At 42.1% G+C, this 22,717-nt stretch overlaps 1 protein-coding gene across 1 annotated transcript; it reads left to right on the top strand.

Moving 5' to 3' along the window:
- The first annotated feature begins 446 nt into the window (after window positions 1-446).
- Window positions 447-21,189, top strand: gad3 (glutamate decarboxylase 3). Its single transcript, XM_061839644.1, has 16 exons — window positions 447-468; window positions 1,077-1,178; window positions 1,414-1,520; window positions 1,607-1,742; window positions 3,082-3,172; window positions 4,180-4,292; window positions 4,524-4,639; window positions 7,500-7,579; window positions 13,914-13,968; window positions 14,088-14,204; window positions 14,565-14,629; window positions 15,243-15,321; window positions 15,540-15,689; window positions 20,618-20,725; window positions 20,811-20,900; window positions 21,016-21,189. The coding sequence occupies exons 1-16, from the start codon at window positions 447-449 to the stop codon at window positions 21,187-21,189; spliced, it is 1,605 nt and encodes a 534-aa protein (XP_061695628.1).
- The last annotated feature ends 1,528 nt before the right edge of the window (window positions 21,190-22,717 follow it).

The following is a 22,717-nucleotide window of genomic DNA, read 5'->3' on the forward strand; positions in this document are numbered from 1 at the left end:
TTTGGAAAGAGCATAACTTCGATATGATTTTGCGCCTTCACGAGAGCTGCATGAAAAAAGACTGTTCAAGTTAAATCTAGGTACTCTGAGAAGGTATTGAGCAATCCTTGTACAGCCCCCCCCCCCCCCCCCCCACACACACACACACAATCCCTCCTCCTCTGAGTATATTGGAGTTATTGCTGCGTTCTGCTACTCAGAAGTGGCACAACACAAACGCCTTAGTCTGACTTTGGTGCTGTCACCATATAGTGTTTGCCTAAAACCAATAACTACTTCCAATTTCAACCACAGGCAAAGCTCTTTCTTATAGAGAAGAAAAATCAGGGAAGGGAAAAAAGAAAAGTTGTTGTAGTTGTAACTTGCTTCTATACATTTTTTTTAACATCTCACTTACTCTGAAGCTTGTGTTTTCCTTTATGTCGAAATCTAACATTGGGACTGATATGGATTTCTTACAGCTGTCAGGTAAGTAGGATTTTATTTTTCATATTTTATAGTTACGCATGTAATATATATGTAATTGTGTATCATTTAAATGCTGACTGGATGAGATTAGTGGTGAAATAAAAATTTGATTTGTAATTTACATTGAACAAAAGTGAAGCTAAGTTACTAATTAAGATGTTTAAAATAATACTTTAATCATACAAAAGTCAAAGAATAGCAAAACTGTGGAATGTAATTATTGCATATGTTTCTATAATTGATTAGGAACATATAATATAATTTAATAGCATATAAATTGAGAATTAAATTGACAGTAAACATACAGTCGGAAAAAGTCTAAAAATTAATAATTAATAATAAAAACCTTGTCAATAGCCTTATTAAGTAATCCAACCGATGGACAGACAGACAGACAGATGATTGATAAATGGATCAACCAATCTAATTCGTATTCATATCACGTTATTCTGTGGTGTTGTTCACTATAAGACATTTGAATGTTAAACAAATTATTCAGTAAATCCTAACCGCTAATGTCCTTGCAGTGTCCTTAAGACAGAAACCAGGTGGACCTTTGTGGGCTTTTATGATGTTAAGATTCTCATATTGATTGTTTTACTTTTCAGACAGTGTTACGGGTGACTCCACCATGATGGGAAAACACCCTGTGGACTCACTCAGAGAAAATAAACAAACACCGACTGATTTCAGCAACATTTATTGCAAAGGTGACAGCTGAGCAAAAGAGCACAAATAATTCTAAAGCCCTCTTGCATCATCTATAATTGTGGTATTACAATCAAATTTGAACTTACATGCCCTGATCAATATGTATAATTTTAAGAGGGTTCATCGCACGAATTGGTCTTGGTGTCAAGAGATGCAAGTGCAAAATACTTGTACTGTATTCAATTGTTTAATTCCATAATTTGGAAATGTGTATCTGTGTGTCTATGCAAATAGACCTTCTGCCAGCTTTGGGAGGCGAAGGGATGACGAGGGAATTTCTGCAGGAGGTTGTCAATTTATTGATAAATTACATCTGCAAGTCCTGTCACAGTAATTCCAAGGTCCTGCATCACTCTTTTTATACACTAAAAAGGCCTTGTTAAGAAGCAATTAAATGAAAGCATAGCATTGCCCTTTGTTTTTTCAGGTTTTGGATTTTCACCACCCTCACCAACTCAAAGAAGGACGAGAAGGTTTTTGTCTGGACGTGCCTGAAAAGCCAGACACTCTTGAGCAAATATTACTGGACTGTCGAGACACACTGAAATATGGTGTCAGTACAGGTGTGCTTTTGTCTTGTGTTTGTCCAAGCATTTCTAGAAGTACCTTGTTTCTGTCAAACAAACTCCACTTACATGTGAAATGGCGACAGGAGGGGTCACCAACCATTTGAGGCTGAGGCAATGTTCCCTCTAACCACTGTGAGCAACATCAGACATGCACTGTGGTCAATCAGTGTCATCCATTGAAGTTACATGGCTCATTAAAAGGTTCAGATTACATTCCCATGAGAACATTTCTAAGAACAATTTTGTGTTTTTTGCAAACTTACACTGAAAATGTCAACAAACAAAAACATACATTATGATACAAATACATACCAAGCTAACTATTAACTATAAATTTGAAATGTCGCTTCCAACATTGTTTCTTTTTTTTTTTTTTAACCCACAATGATATCCCGTCTGTTATTCTTTGTGTAAAACTGAATTATTGCTTGCAGAATATCTTTCGTAATGCATGTTGAAAGCTGAATGATGCTCCCAAACAGTTTTAGGGTTAATGTTATGGTGCCTCCTATATTTAAAATACAGAATTAGCTTTTTGGGCAATGTATCGTCTGTGCTTTCATCCTCAATTAGGCTGTGGGTCAAGGTGGAATTTTAACATTACACACCATCTCGTCCTGCACTTTCTAATTTGGCTTCAGACCAGACTTTTATTTACTCAAAAAAGAGAAAATCTCATCCAGTTTCACCACTTTTTCTTCTATTATTCATATACCCCAGTGTTTGTTTATGAGCGTACCCCTTTAAAGTGGAGGGGGGCAATGTCAGGTACACTAGGAAGAAGAGTGTGTGGCCCAGTGTGGCTCAGCAGGAGCTCAATGTGAGAGCCAGTGTGGTGTGTTTTAAAAAAAAAAAGACGCCAGGTTGTAGTTCACTGCGCTGGATCTGTTTTCCTCTGTGCTGAGAGTGTGCGACAAGTGCGCAAATGTACAGTTGCGCAGCTTAGAGGGAACATTGGTGTGAAGGCTACTTCGTGAGCACCGATCGTATGAAGGGCTACATGACCTGTTTGCGGCAAACTTCCAAAATGACAAAACTCCTTATACTCTTCAAATATACAACTATTTTAAATTAAATTATTTTAAACATGTCGTAGATGTAAGCAAATCAGATTCAAAATTTAAAGAACAAATAATAATAATAACAATTTGCGACCTGTGCTATTTCAGAAAATGCTTCGCACGTGCCTTAAGTGGTCCTCGCACCCACGGGCATCGCGTTGGTGACCCCTGAGCTACAGTTTAGTTAGAATAAGTAATTGCAATTTCTATGCTTAATCTTCATTAATTGTTTTTTCATGTGAAAAATATAACATGGCATTTTCCCTTTCTAGGCCATCCTCGCTTTTTCAATCAACTTTTTGCAGGTCTTGATGTGATTGGTGTTGCTGGCGAATGGCTCACATCTATTGCCAACACTAACATGTAAGAGCCTTAGTACACTTTGATGCTTGCAATCGTAGCAAAGTCCAGGTTTAGGTAAAAGGCAGGAGTGTCACGAGGCTGAAGACCCCACCCCCCACGCCTTATAAACTTGTAACTTAACCATGGTATCCTCTCATGAACTCTTCTTCCTTTTCTTTCCTCTTGTCCAGTTAGGGGTCTCCAAACCATGTGATCTTTTTCCATCTAGGCCTATCTCGTGCATCCTCCTCTCTAACACTGACTCTCCTCATGTCCTCCCTCACAACATCCATCAACCTTTTCTTTGGTCTTCCTCTCACGCTTTTGCCTGGCAGCTCTATCCTTAGCACCCTTCTACCAACATAGCCACTCTCTCACCTCTGAACAGTAAACAGATGTCCAAATCATCGAACTCTGCTCTCTCTCACCTTGTCTCCAAAACATCCAACTTTGGCTGTCCTCCAAATGAGCTCATTTCTAAACCTATCCAACCTGTTCACACCAAGCTAACCTCAGCATCTTCATTTCTGCTACCTCAAGTTCTGCTTCCTGTTGTTTCTTCAGGGCCACCATCTCTAATCCCTACATCATGGCCGGCCTCACCACTGTTGTATAAACTTTGGCCTTCATCCTGGGGGATACTCTTCTGTCACATAGAACACCAGACACTTTCTGCCAATTGTTCCACCCCGCTTGGACCCGTTTCTTCACTTCCTTACCACACTCTCCATTGCTCTGTATTGTTGACCCCAAGTATTTGAAGTCGTCCACCTTCGCTTTCTCTTCTCCCTGGATCTTCACTCTTCCTCCTCCGTCCCTCTCATGAAATATTCTTGTTTTATTCTTTGTACTGGATAGTTGCCTTCAGATGGTAGAAATTCTATACTGTACATCTTTAGCTGACGTTCTATGATTTTTCTTCACCTCACTGAGCATTCTGTGCACTGCTTTTGCTGTCATACATTTTATAGGTACTCCTAAGGAGAGTTGGAGAGTTGTAAATTGTTGAAAACTCTCCTCTGTTATAGGTTTACATATGAGGTGTCTCCGGTCTTTACTCTCATGGAGGAAATTCTTCTCATGAAAATGCAAAATATTGTGAAATGGTCTGAAGATGAGGGAGATGGTATCTTCTCTCCAGGTAATGTCAGTGATTTTTCCCATGTCACGTAAATGTGTACAATTGTAAGTTATGTAAGGGATAGACCAGGAGTGAATTTTTCATTACTAGAGACGTTTGTAAGTAAAGGTACCACTGTAAATTTATATTTATATATTTAAAGGATGAAAGAGCTGTAGGTTTCTGAGGCCTGGTAGAGACTGTGCATAAAGTGAATGAAATAAAATAAAAACAATTTTTTTCTTTCTTCAGGAGGCACAATCTCCAATCTGTACAGTATGCTGGTGGCCAGATATTATTTCTACCCAGAAGTAAAGACAAGAGGAATGGGAGCTCTGCCTACCTTGGCCCTTTTCACTTCTGAACATGTAATCATACTATTTGTACAGTAATTATAATACATCACAATATCGATAGGCATTCAAGCGCGCAGTGGAAGTGTTGGCTTGAATGGTGCTCTGTGTGATGCCACGAGATGGTGCCCCCTATGTCAATTGTCAACAGCGGCAGAGGGTGGGCAAAAATTTTGTGTTCTCAATAAGCAAAAATACTATGAGCATCATCTGGAGATTAAAATACATCTGTGAATGGGGTTGGTGATCGCAAATGCCAATTACAGCTACTGCAAATGTACTTAAGTTCCAGAAGGAGAACACATTAATAATGATTTTATTCGTCATCATTTATACAATATTAATTCCTGAAGACAACAATATAAACTCTTCTGTATGTGAACATTTTCCATGTATTTCATCACACCAAAGAACCAGAACCCACACCCTGCAGTAGGTATGTGATAAGGGTAGGAAGTGAGAATGATGACATTGAGCTGAGGTTGGAGAGTTACCTCTGCATTTCACCAAAACTTCTCAAATGTTCTTCGGAAGCACACTAACTAGCACCTTTTTTGAAAACTAGTTGCAATTGACCTATTCTTTCTCCCTGCAGCACTATTCAAACATTTTATCCTGTGGCCCAAATTAGAAGCTGTACAGTTTGAGCCACATCTTTTTTGGATTGATGACTCACTTATTTTTTACATAACAGAGAAAAGAAAGCAACACAGAAACAAAGAAAGCAAGCATATTACACATTCCTAATTAAAATGAAAAAATAAGTACAGTTGTTGAATGTGTTCATCAGGGAAGAGCCTGAGTAATATCAATAAACATTTATATTACAAAATAATAAATGCTTTTAACAGTGTGCAGAATTATTAGGTAAAAAGGTATTTTGACTAAATCATCACTTTTAATCACATTTCCTCCCTCCCAACTGAATTAACCTGATTGCTTAATGTATTTAACCATAACACGTGCACTATTTGTGCTATGTGCGTGGGTGTGGCCAAAGGAGATCAACATTCATTTTAAAGGTGTTGTTAATTATTAGGTATCTTATTTTCTTGAGGCAAAATGGACCAAAAAAAGAGATTTAACTGACTCTGAAAAATAAAACATTGCCAAAAGTCTTTCAGTGGGATGCAGAAATCTATGATCTACGTGATCAAAGAACCATCAAACATTCTGTTGCGATTAGTTGACGTGGTCACGAGAAACATGTTGAAAAAGTTGCAAATTACAGTAGACTTCAAAATAATAGCAGTCCAATGTGACTAACCAAATTAATCCACGTTTTCAGGATATTTTTTGATTGTTACATGTCAAACAAGTTACAAATGGGTGGAATAGATTTTTTGAAAAGCAACAAGACCAGCATTCATGATTTACACACTCCTAAGGCTGTGCAATTGGACAAATTGTTGAAAGGGGTATGTTAAAAAATAGCCGTTGACAAACTCAAAACTATTTTGTACAAGATTTTTTGTGTTGAAGATTTACCAATCCTTTTAATCACCAAACTAATATTTAGATGTATGACCACAGTTTTTTTTTAAGAACTGCTTCACATCTCTATAGCTTGGAGTCAACCAATTTGTACCATATTTCAGCTGTTATTCCACTCCAAGATTCCTTAACGACATTCCACAATTCATTTACATTTCTTGGTTTTACTTCAGAAACAGCATTTTTTATGTCACCCCACAAGTTCTTGATTGGATTAAGGTCCTGAGATTGAGTTGGCCACTCCATGAATTTTGTTGGTTTGGAACCAAGACTTTTTACTACTGTGTTTGGGGTCATTGTGTTGTTGAAACACCCATTTCAAGGCCATGTTCTCTTCAGCATAAGGCAACATGACCTCTTGCTTGCATCACCACGCTTCACTGTCTTCACTGTGTACTGTGTATGTGTGTGTGTGTGTATATATATATATATATATATATATATATATATATATCCATCCATTTTCTTAGCTGCTTATCCTCACAAGGGTCGCAGGGACTGCTGGAGCCAATCCCAGCTGTCGACGGGCAAGAGGCGAGGTACACCCTGAACTGGTTGCCAGCCAATCATAGGGCACATCAAGACAAACAGCTGCACTCACAATAACATCTAGGGGCAATTTAGAGTGTCCAATTAATGTTGCATGTTTTTGGGATGTGGGAGGAAACTGGAGTGCCCAGAGAAAACCCACGCAGGCACGAGGAGTACATGCAAACTCCACACAAGCAGGGATTGAACCCCGGACTTTAGAACTGTGAGCTAGCTGTGATTATGAGTGTGTCTGTTGTCTGGCTCTTTGTGCCCTGCGTTTGGCTGGCAACCAGTTCAGGGTTTGCCCCTTTTCCTGCCCGATGACAGCTGGGATAGGCTCCAGCACTCCTGCAACCCTTGTGAGGTAAGCGGCTCAGAAAATGGAGGGGTGGATGGATGGATCATGAAGATGAGGACATTTCAGGGAAATTTAGGCTCTTACTTCACTCAATATCTCTGTTAATGAATTATGATAGACTGAAAGTGGCATTTTCCTTAATTGTATTACTATCAGTCTAGAGCCAAAATGATGCACAAAGAGAAAACTTCAATGCATGAAATACAATGCTTGTAAAATGACTTTTATGAACTAGGCAAAGGTTTTCTTTCCTCTGAAAAACATCAACATTATTAAATTGTGACTTTACAAAGAGATCGAAATAAGGCATTATTGATTTTATCTTTTGTGTTGTTTTTTTTTTGTTAGTTTTAGACTTTCAGCTGCAGGATTCAGTATTTTATTCTTAAAAACAAATAACAGAACAAAGAAACTGTTAAGTACAACATACCTGTTTAATCTCCCTAAAGTGAGATCACAAATGATAAAAGACTTGTGGTTTTGTCTCTACAGAGTCACTATTCAGTCAAGAAGTCTGCTGCAGTGCTAGGACTGGGTATTGAAAATGTGCTTATTGTAAAATGTGATGAAAGGTACGTTACACACATCCATGTAACCATGTTTGCTTTTAGACTACTATAGTACAATGAAAGTGCACGTTTGCTCACCTGTATTTCCATGGTTGTACACATTCAGTAATATTTCTACAAGTTGGGCCTTTAAACTAACAATACTAAACAGTGTTAAATTGGTATCATCATTAATACCTACTTGTATCGGAGCCCATTCGTTGTCGAAAGTGATCATATGTTCATGTGAGTCTACGCAAGATAAACGCAAATCACTCGAAAGTGTTTCATATTATTTGACACTGATGTTTTTGGTTTTTCGACTACTCAGGTAGTCATAATGTCATCACCATCCAATCATTTTTTTTCTGCTTATCTGGGGTTGGATTGTGGTAGCAGCAGCTTTAGCAGGGAAGCCCAGACTTCCACTTACCGAGTTACTATACTTTATCCAGCTCTTCCGGAGGGATCTTGATGCGCTCCCAGATCAGCAGAGAAATATAGTCTGGATCATTCTAGAGGTCTTCTGCTAATGATACATGCTTGAACCCCTCTGCAATGACTAGCTTCTCACATTATCACTAAGGGAAAGCCCTGATGCCTTTATCATGAGATTAGCCTTGGCTCAACTCGTTCTTCACCACAACAGACAGATGAACATGCACTGCACTGCAGACACTGCATCACTCTGCCTGTTGATCTCCAACTGCATTTTTCGCTCTCATGAACAAGATCCTAATTTCCCCCCTTGTGGCAAGATCTCAACATGGAGAGAGCACTTCACCTTTTTCTGAGTGGAATCTGAAACTCCATGGCAAGGCACAGCAAGTTTATCTATATAGCACAATTCAACAACAATCTTGTGATTCAAGATTAAGTGGCATGGTGGCTCAGCTGGTAAAGGGTTGGCCTCACAGTTCTGAGCACCCAGGTTCAATCCCGGCCCCGCCTGTTTGGAGTTTGCATGTTCTCCCCGTGCCTGTGTGGGCTTTCTCTCACTCTGGTTTTCCTCCCACACCCCAAAAACATGCAACATTAATTGGACACTCTAAATTGCCCATCGGTGTGATTGTGAGTGCTACTGTTGTGCGTCTACATTTGCCCTGCGATTGGCTGGCGACCAGTTCAAGGTGTACCCGGCCTCCTGCCCCTTGACAGCTGGAATAGGCTCCAGTGCTCCCCGTGACCATTGTGAGGATAAGTGGTGAAGAAAATGAATGGATAACACAAAAAGAGAAAGGAACAATAGATAAAATCGTATATGTTCAACCTTTAAATACACTAGGTGTTTCAGCTGATCTAAGCCTCTCTGAGAGTTTGTTCCGTACTTGTTTGGCATAGGAACTGAATGCAACTTCTCCGTGTCTGGTTATGACTCTGGGAACTGATAAAAAAAAAAAAAAAAGATGCAGATGATCTGAGGGGTCTGAAGGCTTCATACCAGGTCAGGTCATTGACGTATTTTTGTACAAAACCATTCAGAGCTTTATAGATCAATATCAAAACTTTGAAGTCTATCCTTTGATGGACACAGCCTGACGCATTTTTTTTTTTAACATTTCGGCAGCACACAGAACTTTCTCTTACAACGACCTGCTGCTCGGCCACACACTGTCTAGCCCAGTTTACCTTACAGCCCCCCCCTCTTAAATGGGTACACTCATAATTACGAAAGTTGCAGTACTTATGCAGCCCATCAATGTGGATTATAATGACAGCGTCCTGATCCGCCACCCACCACCGGTGCTTTAGTCAGCAACATAGTCTGGGCAACGTAGACCAAAGACAAGCTAGATATGCTGCATATGTTTACTCTCGAAAATAATGGCAAAAGTAAAAAAAAAAAAAAAAAAAAATGCTGTTGCTTTAAGATGCCAAGAACGTTGGAGCACGTGAAAGGAGAAAAAGTGGTGAAACGGGACGAGATTTTATCTTTTTCAAGTGAGAAAGGTCTGGTCTGAAGCCAAAGTAGAAATTGCAGGATGAGATGGTGTGTAATGTTAAAATTCACCCTTGGCACAGGCTGAGGATGAAAGCACATACAGTGCACAAAAAGCTAATCCTGTATTTTAAATATAGGAGGCAACATAACATTAACCTTAAAACTGCTTGGGAGCATCATTCAACTTTCAACATGCATTCCTAAAGATATTCTGCAAGCAATAATTCAGTTTTACACCAAGAAAAACAGATATTGTTGATTAAAAAATAAATAAATAAAACCAAGTTGGAAGCAATTTTTCAGATTTATTGTTCATAGTTGGCTTGATTTGGATAGGATATTGTTTGTTGACATTTTCATTGTAAATTTGCAAAAACAAAACAATTGTTCTTAAAAATGTTGTGATGGGAATGTAAATGTAGTCTGAATCTAACTGTAACTTCAATGGATGACACTGATCTGACCACAGTGCATACGTCTGATGTTCTCACAGTAGTCACAAGGAGTGCTCAGGGGCTAAGTGTGTTTGCTTAGACACGTCAAAAGTTAGAGGGAACTTTGACATCAGCTTATCATCCATCTCGTTGCTTGATTCAGGTTTGGCAGATATGGTGATCCCACACACATAAAGGCGTATTCTAGCAAGGTGGCCTCTTATTTACGGTCTCTCTTTTGACATCCCCCAATGTTAAGGCTGCTCCAGGTCTTTGCTGTTAATGGGATGTACTGTGTCATGGTGTTTAAACCAGTTTTTGGTGAACATGGTACATATGCTGAACTTGCTGCTTGTGTTCATCATCATTTTGAGGCAATGATCTAAGGTTTGGACATGCTGATTCTCATTCCAAGTGCTTCACAATTGGCTATGAACTACTCGAGTGAGAGTGGATGATAGACCAGGAGTTGGCAACCCAAAATGAAAAAAAACAAAGAACTAATCTGTCTGGAGATGCACAAGATGAAAAGCCTTATTTAAGCCCTATGATAAAGGCAGCACATGCTGTGTCGATATTAGGCCACTAAACAGATGACATTATGAGAATTCATGGTTAAATGTTAATTGTTTTCTGCATCGCATCCTGGAGAGAATGACACGTCATGTAACAACTCCGCTTACGATGGTGTTTTAAATTTAACTTCCATGATTGATGTGCTATGTTTTGTTACATTGATAAATTTATAGAAATTTAATGAAGAAAATTTTAATGTTGTATTTATTTTGAGGATTCCCCCACAAACTGTCCCCAGAGAAATAAAATGCAGTCCTCTTTTAGCCATTGTTTGGGCAAAAGACAGAATAATAAGACACAGCCTGCAATAAAAAAACAAAAAACAAAACTGCAGCATTTTGAAAAGGTGAGTCCTTGTGAAAATAATCCAGATTAATTTCAATACATCCATCTATCCATCCATCCATTTTCTGAGCCATTTACCCTCACAAGGGTTGCTGGAGTGCTGGACCCTATCCCAGCTATCGTTGGGCAGGAGGCGGTGTACACCTTGAACTGGTTGCCACCCGATCGCTGGGCACACAGAGACAGACAACAGTCACACTCATAATCACACTGACGGGCAATTTAAAGTCTCCAATTAATGCATGTTTTTGGGATGTGGGAGGAAACCAGAGTGCCTGGAGAAAACCCACACAGGCACGGGGTGAGCATGCAAACTCCACACAGGCGAGGCCAGAAATGTAGCCACAGTCCTCAGAACTGTGAGACCAGTGCTCTCACCAGCTGCGCCACCGTGCCGCTCTGATAAATCACAGTCTGGAATTAAAACACAGCCTGCTTGAATAATAAAACAGCAACCTTTTGAAAAGGCAAAGTATATAAAATTAAAATAATATGGTTTAAGTTTAAATTCTGTTCATTATCCTCTTTAGTTTTCAACAAATGGCAAGTAACTCAAAGAAAGGCAAAATGCAGCATTGTCTTGTCTCTTGTCACGCACAATACAACGCAGCCATCCTCAGACCTGAGCAACAAAACACATTAGAACTCTGTCATTCCGAACATATACTGACAAAAGAAGCCACTTTATAAACACAGACACTTTGTTGCTAAATATGTGCCTATGACAGAATTGTATTCTTACCAGGTGAATGTGACTACTGTTTTCGGACATTATTGGCGAATGTCTCAACTTTGGGCATATAAGCTGTAACTTTAACCTTGACACATGATTGCTAGCTCTCATCTGTGAGTCACATGCGATATTTGGATTTAATGTACTGGTAGTTCATGTTTGAGAATATCTGCTTGCACAGGTATGTTGATTAAAAAAATGCCTTATACATTACTCCAAATGCATATGTCTTCATGTTCCTAGAACTGTCAGGATTAGCATTACACACACACACACACACACACCACACACACACACAACACACACACACACACACACACACACACACGCACGCACACACACACACACACACCACACACACACACACAAAAGTCCCATTGGGGTATGCAATATTTCATTCAATTCGAGCTTGTTGTGGGCCCCGCTCTTGCTCTCAACCGCGGGCATGACTGGTATAGATGCTGGGAGTTGCTTCCTGGGGCTGTGCCAACAGATCAAGGCTGGGGAAAAAAACAAATGAAGCTGCATGGCTGGCTTCTTTGACTGAATGGCACTGCCGTTGTGGCCTGACTCATGCTAGCAACAAAGGAAAAATAAAAGGGGAGGTTGGAAGGGCTGACTAAAGATGCCCCATAGATGAACGGATGTTAGCCAGGAAGGGCAGAGAGCCTAAAGCCATGAAAAAAGTGAAAAGGCAGAAGCCAAGGGTTAAATACCGAGGGGCATGTGGAAATAACAAGGTGACTACAGAAGACGATGCCCACTAATTCAAATTTAGTTCCATCACAAAAAGATTTACAAAATTAGATGGTAATCTTAAATACTCTCCACTTTGCACTCTTAACTCATAGATCAAGCATATAGAATGATTATCTAAACATTAGTCTTGACAAATCAAGTAATTGTTCTATACATATATACATTTCATACAGTCTGGCTTCAAATCAGGCAGTCCTCAATGTCCCGTAGCTGAACCCAACTGACAAATTAATGGCACAAACATCAAGGTATACATTGAGAATCTTGCTGGAGGTTCATTTATTATAAATCTGGGATTTCAATGTCCGTGGGAAGTGTCTCTCATCACCAGTGGTGTGTGTGTCCATGTGTGTGTGTGTGTGGGGGGGGGGTCAAGTCATGAGAGTTGCAACCAGGTTTATTATATCAGATAATACAAATCAGGCTTCCTGTGTCTCGTGAAAACAATCAGGCTGTTTGATGTTCAGGAGATAGGAATGCAACAGTATCTGGGGGTTGCCTTGTCAACCGGGCCACAGAAACTATGACAACATGCCTCATTGCTGGTGTCCACCAACACATTCAAGGATTGGTGCCACAGCAAGCACAGACCACATTGCGGGCACAGCTGCGACCAGTTGCCTCAAGAATGGCAGCACAAAACATGGTCTACTTGGGGTCAGTGTCACTCCCTCCCATGGGATGTGGTAAAAGTCCAGCTAGAGGTGGGTGTTCTAACTTCTTACAGGGAACTCTGCCAGACGTTTTTAGCAGACCTTCTCAATATGTGTGTGTTTGCCTGGCTGAACCGGCATCTTCACCATCATTGGTGAGCCAACACACTACCAGTTGGTTGTCGGTTGAAAGCTCAGCCACGCTCTTCACCCGAATGTCCAAGAGATGCAGCTGGAAATCTAATGACAGCCACAAAGTTGATCATTAAACTTTGTCTTATGGTGTCCTTGTGTCAAGTACACATATGGGAAACCTGGATACCCTGATATTTAAATATGGTGTTTGTGATGGACTATCCGTGATGAATACAAACAACAGTAAGAGCCTGTCCTCTTGCCTGAAGTCGGAGGGAAACTACCCTCTCGTACACTGGGATAAACTCCAAAATATAAGCACCAAGCTTGGGACCAACTCCTGAGGGGAAGAGAATTAAACCTTTATCAAAAGGACTGGTACCAGAACCTATGCTGTGTGCCAACATCAGTCTGGTCAGAATTTCTTGAGCTTGCACATTAACTCAGGCTCTTTCACTCACAAAGGTGACATCCCACAACCCAAGAGACAGCTTCTCTCACTGGGGATCTCTAAATACCTGACCCCTTTTGCTGCTTCCCTTTTGTGGTGAGCCAATGGGAAGGGGGACTGATGGTACCACTTTGGGCTTTTCCAGACCCATTGGACAAGCCCGGGTACCGGGTGCTCGCCATAGATCACCACTGACAGACACAATGTTAGTCGTCTTTTTTTCATATGGTCATTAACGTTGAAAGCTGCTGTATCCGGAAGATATGACATATAATATCTACAGTATTTAAGACATCTTCAGAAACATCTTCCTTTTTCATGGGTTTTTAGAGGGAAAATGATTCCAGAAGAACTTGAGGCTTCCATTCTTACAGCTGTAGAAAAGGTAACACTGAAAAGCAAAATTGGGAACATAGTCTTGATGGTTAAGATGATGGTTTCACACAATGTAGAACATTATAAACGCTGAAAGATACTTATTAAAAATTCCTTTCTTCTCTCCAGAAAATGGTTCCATTCTATGTGAATGCAACAGCAGGCACTACGTTGTATGGCGCTTTTGATCCGCTCAATGCCATTGCAGACATCTGTCAGAGACATACTTTATGGATGCATGTGGATGTAAGACACCAACACTGAAGACTCTCTCTCTTGCTCCCTCTCTCTCTCTCTCTCTCTCTCTCTCTCTCCATCACACACACATGCCCACACATACACACGTGTGCACACGCACACACATGCACGCATGCACACACACAGCTTTCTTCTGTCATTCTTTGAAAACATATTTTTTCCTGGAATTTGGATGACTTTCGAAACACTGTACTACCTAACTTATATTGGAATGTGAGATTCTATTGTACACTGTGTGTATGTTTATTTGTATATCCACTGCACTCATGTTAACTATCCTATTTAGAACTGGCATGACTCCATTTTGTGTGTCCCAGCTGTTTTTGGTTTTTTTTTGTCTCTGTCCAGGCATCTTGGGGCGGAGCCTTACTTTTGTCAGACAGACAAAAGGTGAAACTACAGGGCATTGAAAGGTATCAGAATCAGAATTATCTTTATTTACCAAATATGTCTCAGATAGTTGGAACCACTCGAGTACAACATACATGTGGAGTACCACAACAGACGGACAGTCAATTGAGGTACTGAAGGTACTGCGTGGTGTGCAATTCCTCACAGTTGGGTAGAGTGATGCTGACAATCCTTTCAGTAGTTTTCCTTGTCTGTTGCAGTCAGTTTGCGTTTTTTGTGGCAGCACCAAAGTCAGACTGTGATGGTGGGATACAGTACTGATTCGATGACCGCTGTGTAGTATTACTATTCAGAATATATCATTATTGTTTATTTCATCTCCTTCCTTATTCAGGGATTTCAACTCTGCGCCAAAGAATGTTGCAAACAGATTGTCTGTCAATAGTTAAATGAGTAGGTCCAGATGTATAACTAGATTAAGTTATCGAGTTGGTCCAAATGGATAACTTTATTCAATCCAGTTTCATTCAGTGTGTGCGCAAGTGTGTGGTCATTTGCACATGTGCACATACACGTGTGTAGGATTGTCCAGGGGTTGTGTTGTGTTTGAGGCAGGACTGCTGTTCTTAACAGAGAAGATGAAACAATCTCATAAGCAGATGTGTTGCTTTCCAGAGCCTGGTCAATTACATGGAATCCTCACAAGATGATGGGTGTCCCCCTGCAGTGCTCTGCAATACTGATCAAGAAAAAAGTAAGATGCTGACTATTTGCATTTATTGCCACTTTCCATATACTGACAGAATTTTTGTTTGGATATAAAGTTATCTGGGGGTACTTCTCAGGTGCTAAATGGCCATTGAACAACAAGAGAACCTTTTATTTTTGACTTACCTTGTAGGAACACTGAGACAGATCTCCACCCTTTAACTAAAATGTGTTCTCGAATAAATGTTGTGCATTTGTCCACAGGGCCTCTTGCAAAAGTGCAATGAATTAGGAGCTCCGTATCTTTTTCAGAAAGACAAATTATATGATGTGAGCTATGATACTGGAGATAAGAGCATCCAGTGTGGCAGACATGTGGATGTCTTCAAACTCTGGCTCATGTGGAAGGCAAAGGTATTATGCTGTTTTTGCTGTATATAATCCCACCACTGGTGGTCACCACACTGGTGATCACCTCTTCATCTATTAAGATTTCGTGGCTGAAGACAAGGGTCAAACCAACACTCCCAATTGCTCACTGTGTGCTGTTCATCTGCCCTAGTCTGTTACTAATTAATTACATTTACTTGAAATGCAGGGTCAGAGATGATTATAAGGTATTTTACAACTTTGATACTGTACTGTATCTGTACAGTTTAACTAAATAACTAATCTCTAAAATTAAAAATCATTTCAAACAAATTTCAATATCATAGAACAATTTGTTTATTTTAATAATTCCATAAAAAAAGTTAAACTTTCAAAGATTGTAGATTCAGAGCCCACAGTGTAAAGAATTTCAAGTGTTGTTTATTTTTACATCATTTGGGTTTACAGCTTGGTGGAACAATGGGCGACCTGTAACAGCTTCAGCCTCACAATTCTGAGGACCGGGGTTCAAATCCTGAACTTGGCGATGTGGGTCCCGCAACCCTTGTGCTGATAAGTGGCTCAGATAATGGATGGATTCCAGTGCATGAAATTCATGAAATTAGGAGTTAAAAATGGAATACCGTGAACAAATCACCATTTACTTCTCAGTTTTTGTCAAAAAGAAAATAGTCACATTAAATCAATCAAAATATGATACTTTCAAAACGATAAGTTAATCTTCAATACTTGGTTGGGAATCTCTTTGCTTTAATCACTGCCTTGATGTGCCAAGGCTTTGAGGCAATCAGCCTTTGGCATTGCCTGAGAGTTAGGGAAGACCATATTTCCTTGATGGTGTCAGTTCTACTTTGTTTGTGGGTCAATGATGGTCTTCTGGCCAGTGGTCAAGTCTGGAGTCTTCCCCATATTGAGCCCAACTAAGACTATTGAATCAAACTGAATCTGTCACGACCCATCGGAACGGAGGTAGGACCCAAATGCAGCAGGACACGGAAGATGCAAGGTAGTTCGGGGAAAAACGTTTATTATTAGAAGGTCGGGGATCGGGCAGGCAGTCAGGTGCAGCAGCGGTATTTGGGACGTTGGGCGAAGAGACCAGGTGAGCGGGCAGGCAGGAGTCGGTACAAGGGAGATCGATCAAGACAGGCAGAAGTGTCAAAGGAGTCAGGCTTACGGGGTCGGTCGGAGAACAGGCGAAGGTCGGTACTCATGGGTTGACGTTCAGGGATACGAGAGTGCTGGAACGGGACATGAACGCCCCCCCCCCAACCCCAGTCTGGTGGCCATCCAGGCCACCAAACGCGAGGCGTCTGGGTGGACAGGTCAGGAGGACGACCCGGACGCCAAGCACCAGGATCCCCACGGGGCAATGCGGGTGGACGACCTCGGTGAGGAACCAAATGGCGAAGCAGGAACCAGACCGAGGCAGGCAACTGCTCCGGATGAGAACCTCCCACGCCGTGGTTGCGAGACGACCAGGGATTGTTCGCCACCGAGGCTTGGTCAGGAGGCAGCCGTGGATTAGTCACCAACGAGGCCAGGTCATGAAGCGGCTGGGAGCCATCAGGAACGAAGAGGATGATGGAGAGAAGGACCAGAGCCATGACCGCCACCTCGAAGTCTCTCCAGCTCCGGGGTGGCTCAACAGAACTCCCCAGCTCCTGTTGCTGTCGAGACAGGGACGTGAGAAGGCGGCTGCGAACCGCTCGCCGTCAGTCCTCCTGGACAGGAACGTGAGAAGGCGGCGGCATCGCCATCGCCACCTCCTCCTGCACGGCAACGAGAGAAGGCGGTGGTATTGCCACTGCCACCTCCTCCTGGACGGCAACGAGAGAAGGCGGCGCCAGCGCAACCATCGCCACCTCCTCCTGGACGGCAACGTGAGAAGGCGGTGGCAGCGCAACCATCACCACCTCCTCCTGGACAGCAACGAGAGAAGGCGGTGGCAGCGCAACCATCGCCACCTACTTCTGGACGGCAACGTGAGAAGGCAGCAGCAGTGGCATCACCACCTCCTCCTGGACAGCAATGTGAGAAGGCGGTGGCACCATCGGCACCTCCCGGACGACAACGTATGGGCGTGCCCGTCGCCGTCGGAGCAGGAACGGGGGGCGACCGCAGACCGGTTGCCGACGAAGCAGGAGCGTGGAGCGGCCACGGGCCCATCGCCACCGGTACTCCTGGGCACGGACGAGAAGCCGCTGCGCAGACGTCGCCACCTCCTGGACAGCAACATGAGGCGGCATCGGGTCAGTCTCCACTGCCACGTGACCAGGCAGTGCATTTGTTGAAACAGCAATGTGGGCGTGGCGCGGTGGCAGGTCCGTTCCCATGGTGACGTGAACGAGAGTAGGCAGAGAGTCAGTCAAAACTAACACGTGGGCGTGTCTCGGGAGCGGGTCAGTTTCAACTGCGGCGTGAGCATGAGTCAGAAACGAGTCCGTTGAAACCGCAACGTGGGCGTGTCAAGGTGGCGGACTCGTTCCCACTGCAACGTGCGCTTGACGAGGTGACGGATCCGTTCCCACTGCAGCGTGAATCTGCGTCAGCAGCGAGTCAGTAGTAGTCGCGATGTCAGCGTAGCTCAGCTGGTTCTTGAATCCTTGCTGAATCTGGGCCATTTCTGGGCCAATTCGGCGCGCTGCCGCTGTCACTCCGCCACTTCCCCTGATGTCCATGTGATATTGCATAGGCGTGTCAACCAGGACAGCCCCACAACATCCAGAGCCATTAGGAATTGAGGGGAAATCTCATCCACCCTGGGGCCTTGCCACCAATGACCTTTTTTACCACCTCAGTGACTCATAGATAGGCGAGCCCAAAGACTTCCTCGTGGACCAGAATTTACTTGAAACTGTCCGGAAATGGTTCTCCATGGTATCATCGAACTCCTCCCACATTCGGGTTTTTGCCTCACCAACCACCATAGGTGATACTCTTGATCACAGGCCAAGAAAAGTCCGATAGGACTCCTTCTTCAGCTTGCCAGCATCCTTCACTGTTGGTGTCCACCAATGTGTTCGGGGTTTGCTGCCATAACAGGCACTGACTATCCTATGCCCACAACTCCGGTCGCTCAACTCGGCATTGGAGGCGTGGAATATGATCAAACTCAGTGTCCCATGCATGCCCAAAAACATGGGTGAAGTTCTGCTGGAGGTGGTAGTTGAAACTCCTTTTGACATGGGGATTCTGCCAGATGTTCCTAGCAGACCCTCACAATACATTTGGGTTAGACTGGAATCCCCCCACCCTCACCCCCCCAACAATGGAGCCAGCTCACCACCAAATGGTGATCCCTTGACAGCTCCACCCCTCTCTTCACCCGACTCTCCAAGCATGCAGCCGCAAGTCCCATGATACGACCACAAAGTCAGTCATTGAACTGCGACCTAGGGGGTCTTGTTGCCAAGTGCATGTGTGGACACCTTTAACCTTGAACATCATATTCATTATGGACAATCCATGATGAGCACGGTAGTCCAATACCAGAACTCAATTTGGATTCTGATCACTGTCTCACTGTCATTGCCCACGTGAGCATTGACGTTTCCCAGCAGAAACATGGAGTGCCCAGCGGGAGCATTCTCCAGCACCCCCTCCAAGGACTCCAAAAAGGGTGGATACTGCCAATCATTACCCTTCCCTTGATGGAAGCGGGAGGCTACCGGGGGCCAATAAGTATACCCACACCTGCTCGGTACATCTCATCGTGGGCAACTACTTAGTGGAAGAGTGTCCAACTCCTCTTCAGTGGTCCAACTCCTCTTCAGTGGACTGCTACCAGAACCCAAGCTGTGTGCAAACGTGAGCCTGACAATATCTAGTCGTAATTTCTCAACCTCACACACTAGCTCGGGCTCCTTCACTGCCAGAGAGGTGACATTCAACGTCTCTAGAGCCAGCTTCTGTCGCCGGGGAATGGATCCCCAAACTCCCTGCCTTTGGTCACCGGCCAGCTTACATTGCACCTGACCCCAATGGCCTCTCCCACTGGGGGTTGACCCATGTGAAGGTGGATACACGTTATTTCTTCAGGGTGAGCCCGGCCTGGCCCCATGGGTGCAAGCGAGGCCACCAGGCACTCACCTTTGAACACCACCTCCAAGCCTGGATCGGAGGTGACAGCTCAACGAGGGACAATTTTTCATGTATTACTTTGTTTCTTCAACACGACTAGCAGCTGTTTCCATTATATTCTATCCTTTTTGACACGCTAAAATTTAATTGTACTCCCAATTATTTTGCTTAGCATTAAGAAAACCATGAAAAATGGCAAGATAAATCTTACATCTTGCACATCCGTGACTCTTATAAGGAATACTTCCTATAAACAGAAATTACTCTTATTCTTGTTCCTGTTACTTTGCTGTCCTTGTTCTGAATGTCGTAGCAAGGCAGCACCGACTGTCAGAGAAAAATTCCTTGTGTGTTCTTACACACTTGGCCAATAAAGCTGATTCTGATATTAACTCTTAGTAACACATGAGCAATTGATATATTTATTAATTTTGCAGTTTTCAGATGCGGTTTGAATGTTTAAAATTGGACAAAGTAGAGAGGAGTTACGTTAACTTGAAGTACACATGCGCCACCACATCAAAGTTGATCCCTATAGTTTTAGAAAGGTTAAGGAATATAAATATTGCATTGATTTACAGTACCTTCAAAACAATGGTAGAGTGTCTTCGAAAATATACTGTGCTAGGAAAAAGCATTACGCCCCTTCTCTGACTTAATTTTCACACAGATTCATAACTGTTTTTGTGTCCCCGATCATTTTTGTGTATCTAGATTGAGGGACACACATCAAATGATTTCTCTCTTAGTAGTCTATTACCCATTTTTCTGTCCTCTACAGCCGCACATATATGTTTTTTTCCATTTGTCCTCCTTTTGCGATGTGTTAAAAACTATATTTTGCTCTTTTTTTCCCCCTTCTGCTCCAGGGTACAGAGGGCTTTGGTGCTCAGGTCAACAAATGCTTGGGAAATGCAGAGTATTTGTATTATCTACTGCAAAAGAGGAAAGACTATGAACTGGTCTTCAAAAACAAAGTAACTGTAGCTTTTATGGAACTTTTTCTACATTTTTGAGAGAGTAGCACCTTCAAAGTACATTTGTCTTCTGCTTTTCACATAGCCAGAGCATAGCAATGTGTGTTTCTGGTACATTCCTCCCAGTTTGAGAAGCATGCCACGTGGTGCTGAACGAGACAAGAAACTTAATCAGGTCTGTGGAAGATTAGGACAAAAATTTTTCATACCAACAATGGCTTGACACCAGATTCAAAATATAATTGCACACCATCGTATGTTGCCATTGATTATGCATCACTTGACTCCAGGTAGCTCCTCAGATCAAAGGAAGGCTGATGGAAAAGGGCTCTGCTATGATTGGATATCAGCCGACAAGTACCAAGGTCAATTTCTTCAGATGTGTGTTTGCCAACCCTGCCACACAGCATGAGGACATAAATTTCCTTCTGGAGGAGATAGCCCTACTTGGCCATGATTTATGACAGAGCAGTCCAGATTTCTTTTTTTAATTGTCGATGTTACAGTCTGCTTTGATTAGAACTTAATGTTGATCATCTCTCAAAGTGATTTTCTTTACATTCTTTCACTCAACACTGTTAATTTAAAATAATGGGAAAAAGTAGTGGCCCCCTTCTGAAATTAGATTTTTTCATAATTTCCCACTTGAATGTTTAAGATCAAACAAATGTAAATATCAGAAAAGGATAACCCAACTAAACAAAATGAGTTTTTTAAAATGAGGATTTTATCAAGACAAAATAAACTATTCAAATATAGGCAGCGCGGTGAACGTATAGTTTGAGCATCTGCCTCACAGTTCTGATGACTGGGTTTCAAATCTCGCCCCGCTTCTATGGCATTTGCATGTTCTCCTGCCTGCCTGTGTGGGTTTTCTCCAGGCACTCCAGTTTCCTCCCACATCTCAAACATGCATTAATTGAAGACTCTAAATTGCCAGATAGGTGTGAATGAGAATGGTTGTTTGTTTCTATGTGCCCTTCTCAAGCAGCTAAGGGTGTACTGTGATTCCTGCCAAAAATAGCTTTGATAGGCTCCAGTGCTCCCGCGACCCTTATGAGGATAAGTAGCTCAAAAAATGGATGGATATTCAAAGATGCCTGGTCTTGTGTGAAAAGAGTAATGCCCCCCATGTGAAATCATGTTAGGGTTACGATTATACTTCAAGGCAAGGATGACTTGTGATTGTTGAAACGAATTCTGCTCAATAAGAAAGGCATCAAGGACAATCTTCAGCCATCAGATTGTGACCTCAAGATGAAAGACATTTGAGTTCTGCAGCTAAGACAAACAGACAAGCAAGTCAACATGTCAATGGCTTAAAAACAAAAACAAAATGAAGACTTTGGAGTGGCTTAGTTAAAGTCTGGAATTTATTCTGATTGAAATGTTGTAGCATGACTTAATGAGGCAGTTAATACTTAAAAATGTTCAATTGTTGCTAATTTAAAGCAATTCTATACGAAGAGTGGGCCATAATACTGTTATGTCCACAGAGATGTGAAAGACTCATTGACAGAAGACCTTTGGTCTAAGTTGTTGCCGCTGAGGGTGCCCCAACCAGTTACTAGGTTTAGGGAGCCATTACTTTCTCACACAGGGTCAGGTACTTTTGAATAGTTTTTTCTTTTACTAAAATCTGTGTAAAACTCTTATAGTCTTTAAAGTTGTTTTATAACAATAAACAACAAAAATGGGGAAACTAACCATAAAATACAGTGGTGTCTTAACATACGAGTAACTTGATGTATGAGTTTTTCGAGATACAACACTCTGCAGCGACAATTTTTTGCTTTGTCTTGTCCCTTTCCATCGATAAAAAAATATATAATAATCAACTTTTCCCTATGCCATCATGTCAAGCAACTCCAATTTTTTTTGCCGTCATAGTCCCAGCATTCAAAGTCATATTTGTTTGGCAAAGTTTTAAGACAAAGCCCAATTCTGACCCAACTTTTTGTATTTGTCTCGCCTTGAGATCGTGAAGTATAT

This window comes from Syngnathoides biaculeatus, chromosome 13 (assembly GCF_019802595.1).
Source record: "Syngnathoides biaculeatus isolate LvHL_M chromosome 13, ASM1980259v1, whole genome shotgun sequence".
In the NCBI taxonomy this organism is placed as follows: domain Eukaryota; kingdom Metazoa; phylum Chordata; class Actinopteri; order Syngnathiformes; family Syngnathidae; genus Syngnathoides; species Syngnathoides biaculeatus.